General features: G+C 50.6%; 1 protein-coding gene across 8 annotated transcripts in view; it reads left to right on the forward strand.

Moving 5' to 3' along the window:
• Nucleotides 1-13,888, forward strand: part of CCDC88C (coiled-coil domain containing 88C) — a 129,107-nt gene that overhangs the window by 50,103 nt on the left and 65,116 nt on the right. For all 8 annotated transcript variants that reach the window (XR_009544115.1, XM_060169173.1, XM_060169104.1 and 5 more), the window contains exon 4: nucleotides 2,573-2,642. Coding sequence is in view for 7 of the 8 variants with exons in the window: in XM_060169173.1 (XP_060025156.1) it covers nucleotides 2,573-2,642 (70 nt within the window). In the remaining variant the exon portion in view is untranslated. The remainder of the gene's footprint in view (nucleotides 1-2,572; nucleotides 2,643-13,888) is intronic.

Here is a 13,888-nt window from a genome sequence, read left to right on the forward strand (position 1 = left end):
TCAGGGAATCCCCTCGTCACCAGTGTTGCAGAGCACGGCAGCCGCTAGCACATCACATGTGGCTGGCGGGGCCTCCAGATGTGGCTAGTGTGACTGAAGAAGTGAATTTCTAATTTGTTTAGATTTGAAAGCTGATACTGGATTCAGTTACTGGAAACTTCTTAAGTGTGTTTGGAACAACTTCGGTTTGCGACTCTGCTGATTCAGATCGTGTTTCCAGTGACAGTTTAGCATCTGAATTGCCATGTGCTGTGAGTGTAAACTACACACTGAATTTCAAAGACTTAGTGTGAAAAAAGAACGCGAAGTGTCTCATTCATGGTTTTATGTTGGTTATGTGGTGGAACAATATTTTGGAAACGTTGGTTTAATTAAAGTATATGATTTGTATGTTGTCACTCGTTTCTTTTTACTTTTCTAAGGTGACTACTAAGAACATTTGAAATTAATGTGTTTCATGTTGTATTTCTGCTGGCCAGCTCTGACCTTCGTACTCAAACCTCTGAGCCTGTTTTTGCTGGAAATGTGATTGGTGGTCCTTTGGCGGGAGCAGTTAAGGTCTTGGGGGTATCTTTGGCCCCCAGATTTTGGATTAACTTTTGGGAGGCCCATGATGTTTTGAGAGGAACACATCATGGAAACATTGTTAATAAAACATTACTTCTTAATTGTGCAAGTGATACATATTTCTTGTGGGAAAATTAGAAAATACTGATTAGACAAAATGAACCATCCAGTTCTGGAAGGAGAATACATGGATTTTCCAGCAATATTTTCTAGCAGTGTTTCCAGCAGTCTTTTGCTTAGGTAATCATAAGCATAAAAATACCACTTTGCATTATTGCAATGCAGAGACCTTCAAGATGATTTCTCATTCTGTATCTCCTTCATAAACGTGTGCACCCTTCTTCAAGCACCCTGATAAATAGGGCTGGCACTCCAGACAGTTGGACCATGGCAGAGGAAACCAGCCAAGACTTCAAAGGGAACTGTAGCTGGTTGGACAGTGATAAGAAGGAAATCTTCTAGAAGTTGGGCTGAGCACTTGAGTTTAGTGTTGAGACTGGATAGGGACTCCATGACAGGATGGACCCATCTGGTTGGGAGTCCTTCCTTTTGCTAGAAGTGGATTTACCTGATTTTACTCACAGTGTGTGTTTTGCCCCCAAGGAGGGACTATGGAATCCTTTGGTGAGCTCATTCAATTGAGAAACAGTTTTTTCCGCGTTGACTTTTCCAAGCCCTGAAGGAGAGCTGAGGCTGTAACGCAGCTCAGACTCTGTCCAGCACTGAGACTTGTTTGAGAAAACATTGGCCACCTCTGGTGAGGTGACGCGTGACCTCAGATAGTAAAGAAAGACATCCTCCAACACTGAGTGCAGAGGGGCCCGTGTGTTTGGGAGTGGGGTACTCCTCCTGGTTTAACATCCCCTCCCTCCCCTCAATTTCTGGTGTGGCAGGAGCCACGGAAAGATAATAAGGAGAGTGGCTCAAATCATTTTGTACATTCTGTGAAGGTGTTGGCCTCTCCAGGCGTGCTTGCCTAGGCCACCATTGATGCGGAGCACAGGCTCTGGACGCGCAGGCTCCGCGGCCATGGCTCACGGGCCCAGCCGCTCCGCGGCATGTGGGATCCTCCCGGACCAGGGCACGAACCCGTGTCCCCTGCATCGGCAGGCGGACTCTCAACCACTGCGCCACCAGGGAAGCCCGGAAACATTTTTTTTAAAGGCGTAAGAGGAGCTTTGTTGGTCAAGAGTTTCTTGACCACTTTTGTAGGACCAAGAATACTTAGGAATCCTACTACCTTGCTTGTCTTCTGTAAAATTAGATTTTTTTATCTTCCGATTTGTGAAAAGCAAGGCACATCTGGGCGGGGAAGACCAATGTGCCCTGAGAATTGCTCTGGGAAGCATGAGTGGTGGGTCGGCACACTCCAAGGAGAACTCTGTTAGCCATCCCTACCCCAAGGGGACATGGCCGATGGCTGGTGCCTGGGCCTTCTTTCAGAGGCCCTTGGTGTGAGGGCAGAAGGCAGCTCACTTCCCGTGTGTCCCCTCTCTGACGGGCACAGAGTAGCTGTGATTTATCCCTCCCCCAGGGAAGTCACTGCTGAAAAGAGAGAAGTCTCACTTACAGCCTGTACCAAAGACCTGCCGAAAGCTAGGATCCCAAATCGTCAGCTTGTAAAGACGCAGTAGCATCCCTTTAATCTTTATTCTGTATTTTTTAATTGCACAAGCAAACCATACCGTAAAAATAAAGACATCTTTTAAAAAGAAACTCCTGATCCTGCTAATCTAGCATCTGATATATCTTCTTTTTCCCAAAGTCTCTGTGCACACGCAGACTTAATTTTTATTTGGTAATAATCAAGGCGGAAGCACAATGCGCTTTTTTGACTTTTCGCTTACTGGTATCTTAACTATTCCTTCCTGTTATATGGTGTTTTCATAGTTGCTGTTTAATGGCTGGCACACTCATCCCCCAACTTGGTAAACTGTAATTGTCTTAATCAGTCTTTATTCTGTTTTCTGTGCTTAATGGTATCCTTTCCCCTTTGTTTCTGTAGGAAGTTCTCCAGCAGCTGATCGTAATGAATTTGCCCAATGTCTTGATGATTGGCAAAGACCCGCTGTCTGGTGAGTGAAAGCCACCCCCCCCCCGACACCCCCCCCCACCCCCTGTAGAGCCTGGGCAGGGCCATCAGCCCTGGGCAGCTGTCAGAGGCAGAGCTCTGGCTGCCAGCTTGGAGCCAGCACAGTGAAAGCACGTGATCATTCGGGTGTGATCGTAAAGGGCGGGTTTATTACCCTGAGGCATCACGCCAAGAGCGCATTTCTTCCTTAAGAATATATCCTCTGACCCCTGGGATTGGAGCCCAGAGGCAGGCGAGGCCTCGGGCTTAGGGCCCCGAGTTGTATGGTGGACCCCCAGGGGTCTCTCCTCACACCATCGTGGGGTGTGGTCTCTATTGGCAGGAAAGAATCTTCGGAGGGAGCTAATGTCCCTTCCGCTGGGATCCTGTGCTGCTTTATTCCCCCCGTGGTAGATCTCACCGGGACAGCCTGTCGTGTGTCTGTTTTCACGTCTCCCTCTGGTCTCTGAGGCCTGAGTGGGCAAGGTTCTAAGTCCTAGTCTCGGACACTCGGTGTGACTTTGAAAGACTGAAATGTCCTCCTGGACACCTTCCAGAGAGCCAGGGCTTAGTTCATCCCTGATAGTTAACACACTGGGTTGGTTAAACAGGGCGATAGATTTCCTCCCCTCCACCTTTGTGTGCGTTCACCTGGACCCGTGGCTCATGGATGAAAGCTTGCAGGCCCCAGGGACAGATGTGCTCGCTGACTGGAACTTCCCTGGTTCCCGTGGAGACCTTGTTAGCCTCCTGGGCTAGGTGTGGGGTCCAGGAATGCAGGAAGGATCCCACACGTTAGAGCCTTTTGCAGAAGGAACTGAAGCTTCCCTCTGTCGGTCCCTCCGCGCCCTGCTCTCCCTGGAGTCTGGCTGTCCTTGCTCCTGTCCACGTGAGCTCAGTTGGCTGGAGAGCAGAGGAGTATACCAAGTGACCCGTCGAGGACATTCCTCATAGAGGAGCCCTGGCCCTGAGAGCAGCGGCTTCTGGGGCCACCGGGTCGAGGGCAGCCGAGCATTTAATCACTTTGTTCGTGGAGGCGGTCCTCCTGGGCCCCACTTCCCTTTTCGCTACGGGAGCCAAAGGAAGGGGGTTCCTTGACCTCCTGTTCATCTTCGGTGCCGCTGACCCGTGAGCACCCCCAGCCTTACACACTGGCTCTGCACAGCGCACCCAGGCCCACCTGGTGGCCCCTCACCCTTCCCCACTTGGTGCGTTAATAACAGGCAGCCCTTGGTTCGCGCCACCCCCAGCTCTGCCTTAGGGCCATTCGTTTACTGGCTTTATTTCATGGTTCCCCCAGGTAGAGGACTCAGATGCAGCCCTGGGCTCCAGGGACAGTTGGGACTCCTGTGTTTCTGCAGTAACATCAGGAAAGTAAGGGTCTGCTTTGCTGAGCAGAACTGTGCTGCTTGTCCTGACTTATTTGAGGGGCTGATGTTAGAAGAGAGATGCCCGGAGAGGTTGGTGGTTCAGGCTTAGTTCTACTATTCCACCTGCTCTAGAGACAACATCGTAAGATGAGGAGAGGAAGGCAGTGGAGCAGGAAAGAAGGATGCTCCCTGCTTGAGCCTTTGGTGAGCCTACCGTGTGCTGGGCATTGGACATGCATTTAAAGACGGAAAGGAAAATGTGCTTCCGGGGTGTGACCGTGCCATCCCGTTTATAGATGAGAGAACGGCAGCTCACGGAGTTGAAGTGACAAGCCCTCGGTCACTTAGCCCATGAGCAGAGGGGCCGATTGGGAATTTGCTCCATCCAACGCACGAGCCTGAGCTCCGGTCCATTATCACACACGGACAGGCGTTAGGTTGAGCTGTAGGCGATTGCCAGCGTTCAACCATTTGACCTACAAAAATGACGGTGGCGTATGATTCAATCTAATACTAACCACGTCCTCCTCCCCCACCCAGGCAGCATGTCAGCCCATCACCCCATCATACTGCGTAGTGTGCCACCTTCCCGTTGTCAGTGCCCCCCCCCACCTGCTGCCATTTGGAAGCCTGCCCTCTGGGCGCCCCTTCTCCGGCAGGCACCTCCACTCGCCGGAACCCTGGCTCCAGCCCTCCCGCTAGCTGAGTCTCTGTTCTAGCCCCTTTGAACCACATGGGGCCAAGAGACTGTCCACATGCAAGGAACCCAGGTCGCACCTCGGGTCTGGCGCTGGACAGAAACACCTGCAGAGATGTGGACGCTGATTTTTTTAATAGCTTTATTAATGTATAATTTGCATACCATGAAAATCACCTATTTTAAGTATACAATTTAGTGATTCTTTTCATAAATGGACAGAGTTGTGCAACCTTCCCCAACAATCCGATTTTAGAACACTGTGGGGAAGCCGCTTTTAAGCTGACAGGTGAATTGCCTGCCCTCTGGTCCCCAGCACCATATAGAATCAGTGCACGTCAATTGAAGAGGTTCTGGCCCCAGTTCTGATGGAGAAGTTGGATTGATGAGATGGGGAGCCCTGGGAAAGTTAAGGACGAGAATCCCAACGGCTGCAGCAAGCTCAGAAGGCCCCTGGCGGGCAGGGCCTGACTGACAGCAGCTTCTGAGGGCTCTGCTGAGAGGGGAGGGGCTGCCTCCCCTGAAGTCAGGGCTGGAGGGATGAGACCTGGGCGCACGCATGGGTAGGTTTTGACAGGAGTGTCGGGGGGCTGCGAGAGCAGAGGAGGTCGGCAGGAGAGGTGCACCATCGAGAAGACGCAAACATGAGTGCCGGAGACATATTTGTGGAATAGTGTTTTCTGTTTTAAATTGTAAAAATAGATGCGTGAAGCATTTGGGGTTTCTTTTAAAATAGAGAACAACGTTGGTTTCTTTCTCGCGGGGCGGCTTTTTTTACGAATCCTGCCACATGGCTCAGGAGCATGTCTGTGCTCTTTTTGGCAGATGTTGACACTGTACTGCTATTTATAACATTTCAGTTTTTGGTTATTTTTTGTTTTTGGTAAATGCACGTCAGTGGAGCCAGGGCAGGGGCAGGACAGATCCCAGCAGAACATCTAGTCCAAACACACACACACGCACGCACGCACGCACACACACACTCACTCTCTCTCTCTCTCTCTCTCTCTCTCTCTCCTCTCTCTCTCTCTCTCTCTCCTCTCTCTCTCTCTCTCTCCTCTCTCTCTCTCTCCTCTCTCTCTCTCTCTCTCTCTCTCTCTCTCCTCTCTCTCTCTCTCTCTCCTCTCTCTCTCTCTCTCTCCTCTCTCTCTCTCTCTCTCTCTCCTCTCTCTCTCTCTCTCTCTCCTCTCTCTCTCTCTCTCTCTCTCTCACTAAACGGTCCCAAGACACCAAGCATTTATCCCCCTTCCTCTGACCTAAAAAGGAAGCTGTCATGACTAACACTATTAGAAGATTTTTCTGTATGTCTGTCCTTCTGCACCCATCAGACAAAAAGATGTTCTCTTTTTTCCTACCCTGGATGGGATTCAAGGACGGTTTAGTGAATGTGAGAAAACACTTCACGTACTTTAAAACTCCATCCTCAGCGTCTGCCCTCCTGGCCCCCAATCCCCCCGATTCTCTTATTTCCTGTTTGTACCTCGAATGACCTCTGGATTTCCTCTCTGATTGTGCGTGATTTTATAATCATCTCCCTGGATACCCGTCCGCGGGGAAGCATCTGTCCAGCGCCTCGTTACTGTAGATGCTGCTTCTTGGAGCCTGGCCTGGGGTCCTACGGGACCCTGCTCTAACCCTCCCTCGCGTACAGTGGCGTGTAGCAGAAAAGCCTTCCCCGGTGGCTGGGCCGTGTGTGGACCCCCAGGACTGGATGTTGTAGGGTGTCCTTTGTCTCGTTTCCAGTTGGCCGAAACGTATCCTTCTCTCCTACCTCACCCCCATTCCTCAGGCAGTGCCCTGGCTTTAATTTCCAAACAGCTGAGCTCTTCTCTCCTCCTGCCCCGCTGCCCACCGGTTCCAGCCACCACCATCCTCCTGGCTAGCACCGGAGTGGCCTTCTGTCTGCCTGCCTCTCTACCTTTGCCCCGTGCTGTCTGTTGCCGTCTGTTCTCAACACAGCAGCCGGTCCTCGTAGAAAGTTAGATTATGTCACTTTTCTCCCTGTGCTGTGCACTGGCTGTTCCCTCTGCCTGGAATGCTTTTCCCAGATACTCACAGGAACAGATCCTTCCAGTCTTTGCTTGCAATATCGCCTGCTCGGTGCAGCCCATCCTGATGACCTCCCTGTTTGCAGCTGCGTCCCTCCCTCGTCCTCAGGACTCCCAGTGCTTTTATCCTGCTCTGCCTTCCCTTTCTTCGGCAGGAATCTTGGGGGTTTTTGTTGTTGTTGCCAATGTCTTCTAAGTGTCTGGAGCAGTGCCTGGCACGTAGTAGGTGCCGAGTAAATAGAGCATAAGCGCTGGAGACCCACTTTGTCGTTTCCCTCTCCTGTCCCCACTTCCCTCTTCCATCAAGCTAGTGATCCTTACAGATGTTAACCACATGCTGTCACAGGTACAGCGGTCAAGTGTCAGTGGTCAGGGTCAAGTGAGAGTCGACCTCTGCCCAACACCATGTGTGTGGCTGCCCTAGGCCGGTAATGATGCACTGCAAACGGCCTGCACCCCCATCTTGCCAGCTGTGCGTCCATGAAACATATTTACGTGGCTTATGGAAGAGCGTATTCTACATGAGAACCAAGAGATCCCAGTGTCCGCGGCATCTGTAAAATGAGGGAAGGCCTGGGCCAGAACTTCAGGCTCTGGTTTCTCAGCAGCCGGGCCTGTCAGTGTGCCACACACACGAAACAGACTAGATTTGTCTGACAGGAAGCCAGGGTGTTAGCAAATTAATTTCTGCAGTGAATCATAGAGCAGTCATGCTGGAAGAGAGCACTGTTTTTTCTTCCAAGGTTTGTATCTAAGAGCAGACTTTCAGACTTGTGAATTGCTGACCACTCCTAAGCTGTTTAGAAAGGAAAGGGTGGAGCCATGTAGGTGTAGAAACCCAGCCCAGAGAGGGGAGGGAACTCATTCAGAGGCACACAGCATGGTGGTGTAAAAGATGTATTTATTACCATAAGTTACGCAGATGGTTGTATATGTGGACAGTCAGCCACTGGTTCCAAGCCGGAGGACCAGCCACTGTCATTATTCTGCCTGGTGTCTCTTGAGTTCTAAATGCCAGGCGAGATTCCTGGGTCCAAGGAGGGGCTGATCCCGTATTCGCAGCCTACGGGGTCCTGTCTGTGAATACAGCTGGAACCTTTGAGGATAGCCTCCCATTCGTTGCTGTCTGGTGATCTGGTCCTCGTCCTCAGTTTTTTCTCTCGTGATGGTGACAGAAGGGGCTTGCAGGGACAGAGAAAGCACCTTGAGGAGTCTGAGATTCTGTGCCCCCAGATTCTGTAAATGTCGTTCCTTCACGGCTCGTGCAGACCTCTGTTCTCCTGCTGCTCTGACCAAAGAAACCAGAAGGCCAGTTTCTGACCCTCCCAAATAGAAGACGGGAACGCGCTTGCAGCGCTCCTCCTCACAGAGGAGCTCAGCCCGAGCCCCCCTCCAGCTTTCTCTGTCAGATGCCCACCATGGGTGCAGTGGCCATGGAGACGAATAGGCTGTCTCTGTTCAAGGAGCCCCCAGTCTGCGTTGGGGCAGGAGGGGAGGAAAGTGTCCATGACTAGCCTGTTCCAGGGCGAGAAGCAGTGCGAGCATGCTTCCCACAGAGTGCAAGGCGGGCAATCAGTTCTGCCTGGGCAGGTCAGGAAGACTTCCTGGAGGAGGCCGTATGTGGCAGGGCCTCAAAGAACCCTCGACAGCAGCAGAGGGAGGTGTCCAGGTGTGACAAGTTCAGAGGAGTGGAAGTGTGCTGGCAGTCCCATGAGGAGCAGCAAGCTCAGGGCACAGGGAGGAAGTCTCTGTCACAGCTGAAGTTTAGGTTTCAAAGGCCAGAGGGAAACGGAACTCCTGAAACTCCTTGGAATTTAATATTTAACCCTCTAGGATTTACTTGCTCTCCTATCAAGGGCGTCCTTGAAGTGCTTCTCGGAACCCACGGAAACCTTCCCTCACTGCACCGCTCTGCCTTTTGAAGACGAGCTGCAACCCCTGAGGGCCACTGCCCCCGGGGACTGGCTCACCTCCAACCCCGGCGACCGGAGAGAGGGCTCCAGGTCTGGTTTATTACAAACGGTCTTCCTGCCGCTGAGATTGTTCTTTTAGAAAGCGGGCGGGCTGCCTTCCGTCCCCTGCCACCTTCCTGCGGCTCTGCCCGCCCCAGTGCCCTGCTTGCCAAGTGACATGGTGGGTTGAGGGTCTGCCGTTAGGTGTTAATGAGTGATTCTTGAGTTCTTTTTCCCAACCCTAAGCTATTTTTTCATTTCTCCTGAATTCTGGTCTTGTTTATATATATGTATAAAACTTCGGTGTTTGCAGAAACCTTAGGTCCTTTAAATGAGGAGGGAAGAAGTAAGTAAATAAAGAAAAGCTAATCTCGCCAGGCATCCGATCCTCTCCGTGCTTCCTGTTTTCTCCTGGAGGGAGCACGTTCAGAAAAGCACCCACACGCGATTTCACGGGGCACGGCTTGCGGCCTGCTCCCTTGCTTCTGTGCTGCCTGCTGGATTGAGAAATGAATTCTCCGGTCCCTGTAGAGCGCAGGGGGTTGCCGGGCCCTTGAGCTGAATGCCAGCACTTGGCTCTTCCAGGAACGTGAAAAGCTTGGTTAGCAGCAAGCACAGCGATCGTTAGAGCACGGCCAGATGCCAGCCTTCGGAGCAGGCGCGGGACCTGCCTGGAGACCAGACTTTGTTTGGTCACCTCCTAGTGATGGGCTGTACACAGAGAGGGGGCTCCCCAGCTGCATGACCGTGCATGGCGTCCAGCGGGACTGCTCTCTGTGGCCGTGGCTGCCCGAGGAGGAGGGATGAGCTGTTATTTGTCAAAGGTCTCTACGTTCACCGATACTATTGGGGCTTTGCATTTTCTGCCTGGTGCGTGGGAGGGACCCTTTCTCAGATCACCTCCTGCCTCTGCCACCGTCTCACCTCCAGCCGGTGCAGACTCTGGGCGGCAAGCTGCATTCTGGTGGTTGCTGCTCCTTTTCTGATCTTTAGTCGTTTGGTGCTAGGGAATGCATTAGTCCTCAGCTTCTGTGGCCTAGGCAGGCTGGGCTAAGGAGGCATTTTTGACGATGGCGCTGTCTGAGGGGCTTGACGTGGCTGTTGAAGTTGCTCTCTGGGAGTGGCTGCCTCGTGGCATCTGGGCAGAGGTTCTCGTTACCCACACAGGGTGGTGTGAGGGATCCCTGCGGGTGGGGGCAGACTGGGGGGGGGTGAAGGAGAGACGGTGGGATAACGGGGCCCTGGGTCAGGGTACGCTCTGGAGCCCCCCACATCATTTCAAACGGACGTGTGACTTCGAGCCTGCGAAGTCCACATGTGATAACCGTTTGCTGAATGACTAATAAATGGGGGAGTGCCTGGTGGGGGTCACACGGGTAACGTTCTAGGTGTAAGAAATCTAAGTGAGGGTTTCCTAGGAGTCGCTCTCCAGGCTGTGAGGTGGTATGTAGAGGTAGGTGCTTGCCTCCCATCCCATGACCTGCGACAGGTATTACGGAGGGTCCCTAAGTGCCCACCCGCAAGGAATTACCGTATACACTGTTCCTCGTGGAACCCAAGGTAACCGTGTTAAAATAATAACAGCTTTTCTCAGTGTAAGCAGAGCCCCCAGGAGGGCCCATAGAACTGTGCCCTTGTGGGTGAGTCTTGAGATGTCATTATGCATTGAGGAGAAACAGGGTCACGTTCAGTGCAGTGCTATTTTCAAATCGATGAGACAGCCCCATAATCAATCATCCTTATGAAATGACTGGTTTTTAACTAAGAAACCAGGGAAAGCACAGTGAGTGGTTGACTCCAGCACATAAGTCAGAGGAGAGCAGAATGTAGAATTATTAAGAAAAAAAAATACGCACATACACACACACACACACGCACGCACGCACGCACGTATATCTCCATCCCAACAAGATTGGAAACTGAAAATGTCTTTTCTCCCTGGGACATGATGCTAACAGTTACCATCAGTCACTCAATCAGCAGACACTGGCTAAAGACCTGCACTGTGGCATTGGGATCAGAAGCTAAACCAGAGAGAGCCCTGCTCTGGAAGGAAATGTTAATAAGCAATGGCAGTTTCAGGGAGGGGGATGGTAGCGAGTTAGGCGAGAGCAGGTGGTGACCAAATCTCAGTTCTGTGGCTCAGCTTGTCTGAGCCTCCTCTTGTTTGTAACATGGAGCTAATACTGGCCTTTGGGGATTGCTTTGGGGATTAAGTCAAATGATAGCATGTTATATGAAAGTGCTGTAATGGTCTGTAGACGTGAAGGGCACTTGTGGAGGGCAGGATTAACTCCAGTGGGTCAGTCCTTCCAGGCTGAGAGGGTTAAACCCTCACCCTGGCTGGCGACTCACGGACCGAGGGCCTCTGGGGTTGTGGTCCTCCTGGAAAGGGTTGTTTGCCTTCCTTTGTCTAAATCCCCACCTTGACACCCCAGTGATCACTTATACACAAGATTGATTTTCCGTATCCAGAGAATGTATGAGCATTCAAATGACTGCGTCTTAGAGAATCAAAGAGTAGAGCCAAAAGGACCCCACTGATTGTGTACCAGGCATGGAAGCTGGGTTTTGTTTCATGTGCCAGCTTTCATCGCGTGTCAGGCAGTGGCTACATCAGGCAGTGCTGTGTTCAGAAGGATTCTGAGGCCTCCTTCCAGGCTCGGTAAGAAAGTGTTATGATTGACTAGTTATGTCTGCCACAGACTCAAGATCAGAAAGTCAGAAAATTTTCCAATCCTGATCTGATTCAGTCTCCACATTTTAGACGCTGGTGTACTTTAATTGCCCCACTATATTTCTATCCCCAGGTCCACCTTTATCACACGTGCGGTATCAGTTTCCCTTCTGTTTTGGAAGCTGATTGCTACAAACATCTGTAGCTTTATGTATAATTTAGGTCAGCCTATATGCGTTCCATTTATGCTAAGAAAGGCTGGAGTGAGTTTCTCTGTGTCAGGACTCCAGGAAGCAGGTAGTAAAGTAAGTAAGTAAGATTTTTCTTAGACTCGACCATTAGCTCAGGCTGTCATGGGATTCCCCCTGGGGTTGTGGGTAGGTGTAAAGGGTGTCTGATGTGTTCGGCCCTCCCCCCTCCATTGGTTGCTTGTGACTCACTAGGTACAGAAATCCCCGTTGCTTCCTACCCCGCCTCCCATTTCTCATGAAAACCCACTTTAATAAGCTGAGGCACAAAGCGTTTATAATTTGACAAGCACCGTATTCTCTTGTGTCTAGGCCTTTGCATGTGCTATTCCCTGTGCCTGAAGAGCCCCCAGATCTCTCCTCATCCTGGGGTCTCAGCTCAGAAGTCATTTCCTTTAGGAAGCCTTGACTGATCCTTACTGCAAACTAGTCCTTCCTCTGGGTTCCTATAGAAGTTGCTGGTTTTCTTGGTCTGAGCTCAGAGGACTGTGTTGATTACGGGCGTATTCTCAGAAAGTACCCAGCACCTAGCAGGTGCTTGGGAGGGAGCTGTCTGTAGAGTTGTTTCTTCTTTGCCTGTGTAACTGTGTCACTGAGCCATCCTTGCCAGCAAGGACCCAGTAGAGAGTCTTATATGTGTTTTCGAACTATTCAAAACCCACAATCTGGTAGATTTTAAAAATAGTAGAAATCCTGAGAGAAATTAGGCATCAGCTTTCCATGAGCAATGAGGGAACTTCTGCTTTTCTCTCTCTCTCTCTCTCTCTCTGTCTCTCCTTTTTTAAGTTTCCTAGGAATTTGTGTAGGGATAAAAAGCGCAGGATACATTTGTTATAGCGAATGTTTTTATTCACTTAGCTTGGTGAGAATGAGCACAGCGCTGCTTCACGTGAATGAAGGCAGAGGTGAATTTCCTAGTGCCCTGTTCACCACCAAAACTCTTACTTTAAATAATTATTCCCTGAACATTTTTCTAAAATGAATTCTCTACTTTTAAAATCCTTTTTCCCCTTCTGTTACAAAACCTAGCAAACTGGAATTCCGTACTTTTCCAGCAGTGCTCTGGACCAGATTTTGTTTTTTCTTGCTCTCTGATGGGTGTAAATGAATGAATGAAGGGATGAAGGAATGACTCACGCTTGTCATTGTGTCTAGCTGCAGGATGCTGAGGGAGCAGAGCCCTTCATTCTTTCACTGAACAGCCTCAGACTGTAGTTTTAAGCCCTCGTGCATGTGTGCAGGGTTTCTCGTCTCTTCCTTGCTATCCCATAACCGGCTTATGCCCTCACTGCTCACAGTGGGCCTTTCTTGTGCTCCTTTCCACTTTTAATTTGCCGCTTTCATCTGCTGTAGGCTGGGAGAGTGGGTCATCAGAGTTGCTCAAGTTATCCAAAGTATGATATAATTAGGTCCTGTGGGGCCTTTGCTGGGAAGAGCACGTAAAGATTCTTCGTGAACTCTGACCTCTGTTTGAGCTGGTCCAAGGCCTTTAAAATGCTTTCTTCTTGTGTGTCAGCTCTGCTGGCTCCAGCACCAGGTACACGGCCTATGAAAGGTGAATCACTGCAGACGAGGAGCCTGGTGACAGCTGGGAGGGGTCTGTACTTGTTATATCCACCAAAGGGCTTACGAGGGTCCCTTGCCAGTCATCTGGGGACTGACCGTGAAGGGACAGAGGTGAGGACAGCCACCTGGGCTGGCATGAGCACTGTGGCCAGGGGAAGATTTTGGTGAGACTGATTGGAGTTTTTAATACACTGGTGGGTATGTCCTTTTCTTTTTGTCAGAACTAAAACCATGACTGATCACCACCTCAGCCTTAATAGAGAAGTGAGTCATGGTGGTGTTACACGTATTTATGTCTATGGATTAGAGCCTCTTGGGCCAAATAAAAGGCCTCAGGTGGGAAAAAAAAATCCATTAAAGTCTTTGAGAATTTTTCCGTTTCAAACATTGATCAAGTCCTGTGCTTATTAGCAAAGAGAAGGTTTGATCATCGTGGGTTGATCTGCAACACCAGACCCGATTGACTCTTAAGAGTGTGGAATCTGAATGCTCTGCAGGGACCCTTTTGTCCAGCCCCCCAGCCCGTCCCACCCACCTTCAGACTAGGCGGTGGGAAGGGCGATGCCAAGCCCCCAGTTCTGAGACTCGACCATAATAATGTCATCTCAGGAAAAGTTGTTTTTAGCTATTTCTCAGGTGAGAGGTATTAGGATGAACTCACATGTTACTCCATACACGCCTGACACCCAAGG

The sequence above is a fragment of the Lagenorhynchus albirostris genome, chromosome 1 (assembly GCF_949774975.1).
Source record: "Lagenorhynchus albirostris chromosome 1, mLagAlb1.1, whole genome shotgun sequence".
In the NCBI taxonomy this organism is placed as follows: domain Eukaryota; kingdom Metazoa; phylum Chordata; class Mammalia; order Artiodactyla; family Delphinidae; genus Lagenorhynchus; species Lagenorhynchus albirostris.